The sequence below is a fragment of the Ochotona curzoniae genome, unplaced genomic scaffold (genome assembly GCF_017591425.1).
Source record: "Ochotona curzoniae isolate NIBS_2020 unplaced genomic scaffold, NIBS_Ocur_1.0 contig_1, whole genome shotgun sequence".
Classification (NCBI taxonomy): domain Eukaryota; kingdom Metazoa; phylum Chordata; class Mammalia; order Lagomorpha; family Ochotonidae; genus Ochotona; species Ochotona curzoniae.
This window is the reverse complement of record NW_024464918.1, coordinates 40,347,985-40,358,129: the sequence shown is the minus strand read 5'-3', so window position 1 is coordinate 40,358,129 and position 10,145 is coordinate 40,347,985. Positions and strand designations below refer to the sequence as shown.

At 55.4% G+C, this 10,145-nt stretch overlaps 1 protein-coding gene across 2 annotated transcripts; it reads left to right on the top strand.

The window, feature by feature from the left end:
• The first annotated feature begins 1,542 nt into the window (after nt 1-1,542).
• Nucleotides 1,543-9,174, top strand: BOD1 (biorientation of chromosomes in cell division 1). 2 transcript variants are annotated; one of them, XM_040972347.1, is made up of 4 exons: nt 1,543-1,835; nt 4,745-4,869; nt 6,573-6,769; nt 8,565-9,174. In XM_040972347.1, exons 1-3 carry the CDS (start codon nt 1,602-1,604, stop codon nt 6,766-6,768), a joined length of 555 nt encoding a protein of 184 aa, XP_040828281.1. In that variant the 5' UTR covers nt 1,543-1,601; the 3' UTR covers nt 6,769; nt 8,565-9,174. The 2 variants fall into 2 exon arrangements, with proteins under 2 accessions (XP_040828281.1, XP_040828274.1); XM_040972340.1 differs by having other exon boundaries at nt 8,453-9,174.
• Nucleotides 9,175-10,145: the final 971 nt, after the last annotated feature.

Below are 10,145 nucleotides of genomic sequence, written 5' to 3'. Positions count from 1 at the left end.
AGGGGCAGCGTGCCAACACCAGCGCATCACGCGCAGGGTTACTGCCACCGCGGGTAGTGCCTGATGGCGCGGGGAGCTCGGGGTCCTGGGCCTGTACCCCACCTTCAGGGTTACCGCCGTGGCGAGTGGTGCCTGATGGCGCGGGGAGCTCGGGGTCCTGGGCCTGTACCCCACCTTCCCAGGAGCCAGGGCTACTGCAGAACCTAGGATGTGCCTCCTCCCCCATGGCTGATATGGGATGAGCAACCAAGGCTGGGTCAGCTGCAGGAGCAAAATAAAGGGAAGAGAGGAGAGTGGTGGCAGCTCTCAGTCTCCCACCGTGAACTGTGGCTCTTCGTAAAAGACACGCTGCTTCGAAGTGTTACCTATGGTGTAATTACCAGCTACCTCTCAGGGAGTGGCCTTCCTTAGAAACAAACATGGGATTTGGATTCAGGAAACCTGGAGTCAAAACCCTTCCACCTGCAGGGTATGTGATCCGGGGAAGTCATGAACCTCCTTTTATTTCTTTTGTTAAAAAGTACTACGTGGGGTGGTGGCTCAGCAGGCTAATCCTCCACCTGCAGGCACTGGCCTCCCACAGGGACTCTGGTTCATGTCCCGGCTGTTCCACTTCTGATCCAGTTCCCTGCTTATGGCCTGCAGAAAGCAGCGGAGGATGGCCCAGGTCCTGGAGACCCAGCGCCGACACAGGAGACCTGGAAGAAACTCCTGGGTTCACAACGGCTCACCTCGGGTAGTTTTGGCCATTTAGGGAGTGAATGAGTGGATGAAAGATCTTTCTTTTTCTCTACATAAATCTGACTTTGGAGTAAAAATAAATAGATCTTTTTTTAAAAAAGCATGTCACGTGCCCATTCCAGTTATGGAACAATCTTAAGATGACTGGCAATATTAACTATCTGAGAGGGGAGTCACACACACGTGAGAAAATTAAGGGAAACTTTTCTTTGCGCTGTTGCTGTTACTCGACCAACTTCCTAAAAACTTTGATGGCGATTACAGTCAGACAGTCATGGAAACAGGGCGAGCCCGCGCTCGCCCACACTCTCCGCGCCTCATCGCTCAGGGCATTGGAAGGAGCGGGCGATCTCTGGGCCCCCACCTCCCGTTTCTGAATCTCAGCCTTGGAAGGGATGCGCCCGCCCCCTGGTACGTTCAAGGAGCTCCACAGCTGATTTCTATAGTCAGACATTGCTGATAAGGCCGTGATTGCGCGCGGGAGCCACACGCGGAGGAGGCCAGTCCGCCTACAATCCCCACACTGCCCCCCGCGGACGCGCGCCGCAGCCAGGTGCCTGCCGGGAGTTGTAGTCTTCCTAGACCAGCTTTGGCTCCTATAAAAGCGCTGAGGCCGGCTGCGGAAAACCACCGGCCCCACAATGCCAAGGGAGAAGGTGACGCCATCGGGAGCGCGCCAGGGCCCGCGCCTGCCTCCGCCCCCATCTCTGCAGCCCCTGCACCTGCCGCCTTTGCTGCCCACCCCGCGGCCGCCCTTGCTGCCGCTTCCCTCGCCGCCTTGGAGGGAACGTCCGCCTCGGCCTCTGCGACCTCTGCGCCCCGCACGCCTTCCCTGGCGTGTCTGGCGTCCCCCGCGGGCCATGGCGGACGGCGGCGGCGCGGGGGCCGCGGGCGCGGTGGGCGGCGGAGCGGGCCCGGCCTCGGGCGGAGCGGCCCCGGGCGCGGCGGGGGCGGGCGGGAGCGGCGGCCCCATCAACCCGGCCTCGCTGCCCCCCGGGGACCCCCAGCTCATCGCCCTGATTGTAGAGCAGCTCAAGAGTCGGGGTCTGTTTGACAGCTTCCGCCGGGACTGCCTGGCCGACGTGGACACCAAGGTAGCGCGGGCCGCCGGAGGGGCTGTGCGGGTGAGGGCCGGGAGAGCTGACCCCGCCGGGCCGGGAGAGCTGACCCTGCCGGGGGCTGTGCGGGTGAGGGCCGGGGTTGGGAGAGCTGACCCCGCCGGGCCGGGAGAGCTGACCCCGCCGAGGGCTGCACGCGCGGGGTCCCCTCGCTGCCAGCTGTGATGTTCCAGGGCTGCCGCTTTGTCTTGTACCGGCTTTCGAATCTACTCCCTGGTCTGCCCAGGAGGGTTCCAGTGAAGATCCCTCCGGAACAAACCCACCTGAAAATGTTAAACACCGCTGAGAGAGCCAGGGAGTTAGATTAGGGTGCCCAGCATGCCTGCCCAGACCCCGCTGGGCGCCCTTTCCACAGCTTGTCTAAAAAGACAAAATGGTTGTAGGCTTGGCAGGTTGTGGTCTTGCAGGTTCAGCCACCTCCTGCAGTGCTGGCATCCCACATAGATGCTGGTTCGTGTCCGGCTGCTCCACTTCCCATCCAGCGCCCTGCTTGTGGCCTGGGAAAGCAGTAGAGGATGGCCCAAAGCCTTGGGACCCTGCACCCGCATGGGAGACCCGGAGCAGGCTCCTGGCTTCTGCCTAGCTCTGACCCTGTGTTGGAGAACCAGCCAGATGGGAGAATTCCCTGTCTCTTCTCCTCTCTCCTTAACTTAAAAAAAAAAAAAAATTAAAATAGCTAAGAAAAAGTACTGCTGCTCTGAGCCTGCCTTCCTCCCAACAAGCTTGTGAGCTTATTAATATGTTGAAATTAGAGAAAGAGCCCATCTGATTTTCCACTGTCCCAGAATGCATCTGGCACTGTGGTCGCAGGAACAGGTGCTTCCCTGCGCCGTGCCCCACGCTTGCTCCGGAAGTGGCAGAAGTGATCCTGGAAGCCGGCCAGCGGGAATCTAGGCAGTGCACTGTGTCCTCCTCCGGGGTGAGAACCCCAGGTGGGCAATCCTGTCTCAAATGCCCTGTTGAGTGGGCTCAGGTTCCCGTGCCTAGAACCTAACCCTTTCTCTGGCCTCTTGGGTTCTCAGCTTCTCTGGCAAGTTCTGTGCTCTCATGTCTGCTATTCTGGTAGGATCTGTGTGGCTTCACGCATGCGTGTGATTTTCATACAGTGTAGAGACTCTGTTCCTTGGCTTCCCTGCCCCCGCTGTGCGCTGCCTCAGCTGTTGCTTTTGGCAGTTACCCAGAGGCCTTGCCCCTGGACCTGTTTTAGGTGGAGGGCAGCGTCACCTGGGAACCTGTTAGAAATACAGGTGGTTTCTCTCTGAAGTGCTTCTGGGAGAGGAGAGAGAGGATGTTGGTTATTTCCAGTGCATGCTCGGCTGGGGTAGAGGGAGGACGCATACAAGGGGAGGGCTGGTGGGCCTAGTCAGTGAGATTCCTGGGAGTTCTGGCACGGAAGGCGTTGTGCTGTGTCGCCTGGGCATTTGGGTTCACTGTCCTCTGTCCTCACTCAGCAAATGATTTCTGTCTCAGACCAGGTGAGTTGGCTTCGAAAGGTAGGAGGTGTCGTCTCAGGGCCGCAGCTGACAAAGTGGCTTCTAACTCCTTTTAGCAATGTCCGGTGAAGCCCGAGAAAGCAGTGAGCAAAGCACACTGTGCGGGGACGCGTGGGAACTGCCGGTGGTCAGCCCTGACCGCGGCTCTCACTGCGGGGCTGAGTCTTCCGGCTGGTCACTTCTGCCTCTTGGCTGCATGGTGTAGCCTCTCCCTGAATATCCCGAGGAATGTCTGCATGGTACCTGACACCCATCCCCGTGTCCCAGAGACGGGGTGCCACCTGGCCACTTGGCAAGATGAGGAACACGTTTTGGCAGATGGTAGGTGGGGTTGACCGTCTCCTTACTTCCTGTTTCCAGGTCCAGAGAAAGGGAGCGGGTGAAAGACTATTCCCGAGGCCTTGCGCAAGAGTCCGCTTGTAGAATTGAGGCCGATGCTTCTCTTTTCCGGGTCGTTTTCCTATTAGCAAACTGAGCTGCCTTACCAACCGCCTCTTCCACCAAACCTTTGCCCTCGCTTTCACAGGGCCGTAGGTCAGCCACAGTTGAGCTGAGCTCCATAGACCTCAGCTGGGTGGCCCAGCTGCCTGCTGTAGGTTGCCCGGGTTTGGCTGCAGCCCATGGCTTGAACTGGAGTGACTGCACATGTGGCCATCCCAGGCCCCCAGCTGGCAGGGGAATACCTACCCAGAGCATGCTCTGAGAGTCGGGGAGCCAGGCCTGGCAGCCCAGCTGGCCCCAAGAACTCACATCCCTACACCAGTGTGTCCTGGGCCCGTGTGCGAGGGAACAAGGAGTGCAGTGCTGAACACCAGGCCACACTGGCACAGCAGCTTTGGGAGGAGCAAGGAGCAGCGTCGGGCCCGGAGCGTCACGCCTGCACCCCTTCGTAATTTTGTTGTCGTGTTTGTATTTGGACCTGGAACATTATGGACCACCAAGGGCCTCTCCGGCTCCTTTAGGAACATCCTTGTCGCATCCCTTTCACAGTGGTTCACATCCAGTTCCTCCAAGCCCAACATTCTGATCTCTGACTCTCGTGGGTAGCAGCAGTACCCGGTAGCTTCCTTTGGAAAGGGACTTGAAAGTGAATGGGGACTCACTTCTCAGCCTTTTGGCTAGGATCAAGTGAAAAATGAATGGGAAAATGTGACGGTGCTTCTCAAGGGTCATGGGAAAAAATGGCACTGAAAGGTAAAGGAAAGTTGGAGTCTGTGTGTGTACTTTTGTGTAATATATCTTGTACCCACCTGCCACACAGCGGTCCTTGTGTTGGTTGTTAAGCAGTGTCTGCCTTGCTGCGTTTGTCACGACGGGAGGGTTAACACTCGAAAACAGCCGTTACTGTGAGAAGCAGCCGTGCCTTCTGACCATCGCTTCTTGAAATTTCAGCCCGCCTACCAGAACCTGAGGCAGAAGGTGGATAACTTCGTGTCAACGCACCTGGATAAGCAAGAGTGGAACCCCACCATGAACAAGAACCAGTTGCGGAACGGCCTGAGGCAGAGCGTGGTCCAGTGAGTGCCAGCCGAGGGGGCAGCGAGCGCCAGGGTGGTGCCCAGGGAGGCTCGGTCCGGCCACCGCGGGACTGGGGGTCAGCAGTGCGTGGGCCCCCTTACACAGGAAATGGTTTGCTAACATGGGAAGGCTGTGGTGACTAAGGAGAGGGGACTGTGCCACTCGGGGATGGATCCCCAGCCTGCTGCTGACCTGGCTGCGTTTGGTGGTGCTCATCATAGTATCTAATGCGTGGCCTGCTTAAAAGGGGTGCCCCTTCTAATGGGGTTCTGTTTACATGTCGACTTCCTGCTGATAAGCTGTTAGCTCGCTCCGATCCCAGGAAGCACTTCACACTCTCTCGGCTTTCCCAGTTCCGGGCCTGTTTCTCGTCTTCCTTGTCACATTGCCCGTTCTCCCATCTGTTGCCTTGACTGCTCCCTGACACCATTTGTCCACTTGAGGACTGATTCTCAGCCAGGCAAAGGCTTGAGCGGCCTGAGAACTTGCAGACGAAAGGAAGAGGAGCAAAGCCCGTCCACGTGGCATCGGCAGCGTTTGAACACTTGAGTCGTTTGAGAGAACACTTGAGCCTGAGCCCGTACGGTTGCTTCCCAAGCTCTTTGCACGGGCTCTGTTTCCTGTCACCAGAGTCGGCCTCATTAGGCTGCCCCAAGTGTTTGAATACAGATGTTAGTCGGTTTACACCCATCTTTGCTCTCCTGCTGAAGGGCTTTGTGGATGTAGGCCAGCACTTCCACAAGTACTAAAAGCAGATTTTTAAAAAGTAGGAATTTATTTTTGGTGTGCACACAGTTTTGAAATCTGTATATATATATATTTTTTTTATCATAAGCATTTTTTATAGGCCATGAAAAAAAAAAAACTTTTTAGCAAAATAAACTCATCTTTAACTCTGCTTTCCATGACCTTTTTCAGGCGCCCTTAGACTCTCGCCTGCAGGAGTTTCGCACCAGTGTGTCTGTTTTCTTACCCGCCTGCAGGTCACCTCCTGTGTGCTGAGCGATCACAGAGCAGGAGGCCCCGTGGGGTCGCAGATGTGTGCCCCCATCCCCCCATCCCTGATACGTGTCCCCTGGGCATCCTTCAAAGGGTTCATGGAAACTAGAATTAGAAGGTGCTTATTTTGGTGCCCCAAAAAAGGCTTAAAATCCATGCATCTGCAATTGTCAAAGTTTCTAAAAAAAAAAAATATTTTACAAAAATTATACATGGATTTCAAATTTTTTAACTAAGGTAAACTTATTTTAGTTGGGTCTTTCCATAGACTGTCCGAGGTTCCCTTGCGTCCACAGGCTTGAGGGTGGTGACCAGTGTTTTTCTGGAGGCTTCTGCTTGGCTGTGGGGGATGTGGAAGCTGGGTCCCAGGCTCGCTGGCTTCAGGGATCGCCCCTCTGGACAGACCTGTGGTTCCCACTTGGTTTGCCTTCGGGCCAGTCCTTAGTTTTATTTGGTTCTTCTTTATGGAGTTTAGGAGGCAGTGTACGACATTGTGAGTGAAGACTGGTGACTGCCTACAGGTTGTGAGTTACCTCCGGGAAAGGGAAGATCAAGTGGTTTGAGCTGCATGTTGGCAAATGAAAGACCCAGGAGTAGGGTGACTTGGAGCATGAGACGCTTACTGAGTGTTCCCTGTCATGTATGAGGGCAGAAGATGCAGCTCAGAGGAACTCGGTAACACCTGCTCTGTCTGTCCCCACAGGTCAGGGATGCTGGAGGCCGGGGTAGACAGGATTATTTCTCAGGTGGTAGATCCAAAGCTAAACCACATCTTCAGACCCCAGATTGAACGAGCCATCCATGAGTTCCTGGCAGCCCAGAAGAAAGAAGCGGTGCCTGCGCCCCCGCCGGAGCCCGAGAGCCAGGACCCCCCGGCCCCGTCCCAGGACGCCTCCTAAGGTCAGCCACCCTGTCAGGAGCGTTGGTTCCTCACTCTTAGATGTGTAGAACAGAGGAGAAAGGGAGAAACCCTGGTTGGGGGTCAAACTGTATGTCTACTGAGTGTACTATATGTACTGTCTACTGAGCTGATTTCACAGCAGGTGGACTCTGTCCTGGTGGGAATCGCTTTCACTTAGGTTAGTCAGTTGGCACTGCCTTGTGTCTGAGCGCCTCGGTCTTCCTGTGGCAGAGCTGGCCGTTGACACTGTCAAGAGCTGCTGCTCTAGAAACCATCCTGGGACGATGGGTGGACACCGGGGTGGAAGTCCAATGAAAGGCCTGCCCTGAAATCGCGTCAAGTCCCTGTCCCGGACTTTGGCTAATATACGATTGCAACTGCAACATGACATTCAGCCAAAGTGGTGATGGAGAGGGGCCCAGGAGCATGGCCCGAGCTCTGCTGAGCAGTCAGGCGCCATCCAGCTAGAGACAGAGACCTCCAGAGCTCTAAGTAGATAGTTGCAGTGGGCTCACAGCCCTGCCTCATGGCCAGTAGGCTCTGCTCATCCCTGGGTCATTCCCCGGATGGCCACAATGGCCAGGCTGGGCCAGGCCAAAGCCAGGAGCCAGGAATTTTGCTCAGGTCTCGCACGTGAGTAGCAGGAGCCCAAGCACTGTGGTCATCTTAAGCTGCTCTCCCAGGCACAGTAACAGGGAGTTGGATCAGAAGTGAAGCAGCAGGGCCCAGCATGGTAGCCTAATGGCTAAAGTCCTCGCGTTGGATGCACCAGGATCCCATGTGGGCACCGGTTCTAGTCCTAGCTGCTCCACTTCCCATCCAGCTGCCTGCCTGTTGCCTGGGAGAACAGTTGAGGATGGCACAAAGGCTTAGGACCCTGCACCCACGTGGGAGACCCGGAAAAAGCTCCTGGCTTTGGATTGGCTCAATTCCGGTCATTGCAGTCATTTGGGGAGTGAACCAGCAGATGGAGGATCTTTCTATATATCCTTCTCTCTATATATCTGCCTTTCCAATAAAAATAATAAATCTTTTTAAAAAAAGTGAAGCAGCTGGAACAATGTAGTCCCACCCTAACCCCTCCACCTTTTTTTAAGGTGTATAGAGATCTTCTATCTGCTAGATAGCAACAACTCAATTGCATTGCACAGCGAGGGCTAAAGCAGATTGAAGCCAGGAACCACAGCTCGGTCTGGGTTTCCCACACAGGCAGCAGGGGTCCAGCTGCCAAGACGTCCAGCTGCTGCTTGCCAGAGTGCACGTCAGCAGGAGGTTGGTGTGAGAAGCAGAGCCACAGTCTGAACCCAGGCACTCAACACGAGAGATGAGCACCCCAAGCAGGGCGCTAATTCCGCACCAGGGACCTGGCCCTACTGGCGCTGCTGTTCCGATTCTGGGAGGTGCGCGAGCTTGTGAAGGAGTCAAGCACATGAGGCGCCTCCACTGGAGCTTTCCCAGCACCAGCAGTGGCCCTGCGAGAGCTTCGGGCCTCAGTGGGGCCCTCACTGAAGAGGGTTCTTTTTGTGACTCTACTGGGAGAAAACACAGAGTCCACTGTAAAATGTAAACCATTTTCAGCTTGTCTTTGCTAGTATACTTGTAAATTCTGTTAGGAATGTGCAATTAAGTAAATAGTCTGTTATTAAAAAAATAGCATTTTGACTACTCTGCTTTGTCTTCAGAATGTGCCTGATACCTTTTGGAAGCGCTGCTGAATTGCGGCGAAGGAATGGATTCAGCTATGGAAGGGAACAGCTTCCAAATGGAGATGGGCCACGCTCGTCACTGATACAGGTTTCCGCCTTGTCTGTGGGGCGCCGTCCAGAAGGAACGGGGAGCTGTCTGCCAGTGGGCTGGGAAATGGACGCCGTGTTCCCCTGCCGCGCTGCCCTTGGCCAGGCCGCCCAGCCACTACGGAGACACAAAGAAACACTACAGTAACTTCGGTTGCCCTGAAACCAACTCTCACACTTGACCATGGAGACTGTGCCTGAGTCACAGGATTTGCGCTCCAGGAAAAACATAAACTGCACTCAGTGAATGTACTCGGTTCCAAAGACCATCTCAAAGAGTCCTAATGGTAAGAATGAGCTGGGAGCGGGCGTGTGGCAGTGCTTGCTTGGGGTGTCTGTCTCGGAGGCACAGACTAGAGTGTGCAAGCCAGTAGCTCCCAATAGCTCTAAAGTTACTGTGACTTTATTGTGCGTGAGCCTTCCAGCCAGCGTCCTTTGCCTCGTGCAAGATGACACGAGGAAGCTCCGTGAGGAATCTCCGTCACAGGTGTAGGGAAAACAGCTATGGCTCTTCCTGCCTGCAAGGGCTCGTCTTACTCCTGTGTCTTTAGAAAACTGAATGGTCAGTAAGTGGCGTTAAGTTTTGTAATAAAAGTCATTTGCTACTTTAACTCGAGTTTCGCCTGGATCGTCAGCCCCTGGCCTCAGGGAGCTCTTTTTCCCCCTTGCCTTCCCTTCTGTGCACAACATAAGGGTTGGAAGTGAAGGACTCGTGCTGGTGGAATTTGGAGTCCCTGTTCCTAGAGCTCCTCCCCTCAGCCACCACTGAGCTGGGCCTGTGGTTGGGGGGTAGCACGGATAAATCAGTGTGTCTTAAACTTGAATGTGCAGAAGTACGACAGAAGTGCACATTCTGGCTCAGGCTCTGGAGAGAGTGCTCGTTCCTCAGGCACTGCAGGTGACTGACGCTGCTGCGTGTTGGCCCCACTTTGCTGTCAGCCCCCGCTGAGGTCGAAGGGTTCCTCGGGGTAGGGCTGATCTGACGGGTGGTCACTGATCCAGGGACCTTCCTGTTGAAAAGGATGCTTACTCCTGGTGGGCCTCATTGAAAACCTCCAGGCCGGGGCCACACTGCACTGCGACGCCTGGGCAGCCTATGCCCGTGCTTGGCGCTGCCTGCACGCGGAGGGCAGCTAGGAGTTAGATGTGAGGCGTGGGCTGATCCACTGCCAGGTGGCTGTGGTCCCACTTCAGCTGCAGTGAGCTGCTGGTCTGCTCAGCGGGACTCGACTGCCAAAATTGTAATACGTGCCAAAGGGCCCGTTCTGCTGTCCAGGGGAACGTGGAGTGGCCAGCCTCAAGACCACACGTCTCCAGTGGGAAGACGGGCCATCCCTCCACACCTCCCCAACCCAACACTGACCCCAACTCAGCCCCTAACAGGGCAGAACCGACAGGGAACGTCATCCTTTCTAACTGCTCAAGTGACTGTATTCTGGCAGGCAGTTCTGAGTCCCTGTCCGTTCTCACTTCTTCCATTACTCAAGGCATTTGTTGAAATGTGCTTTGAGTTTCAGATTGTAGAATACGCCAAGATAACCAAAAGGTTCTGCTTCCTTACCATTGTGTTATATCTACTGAG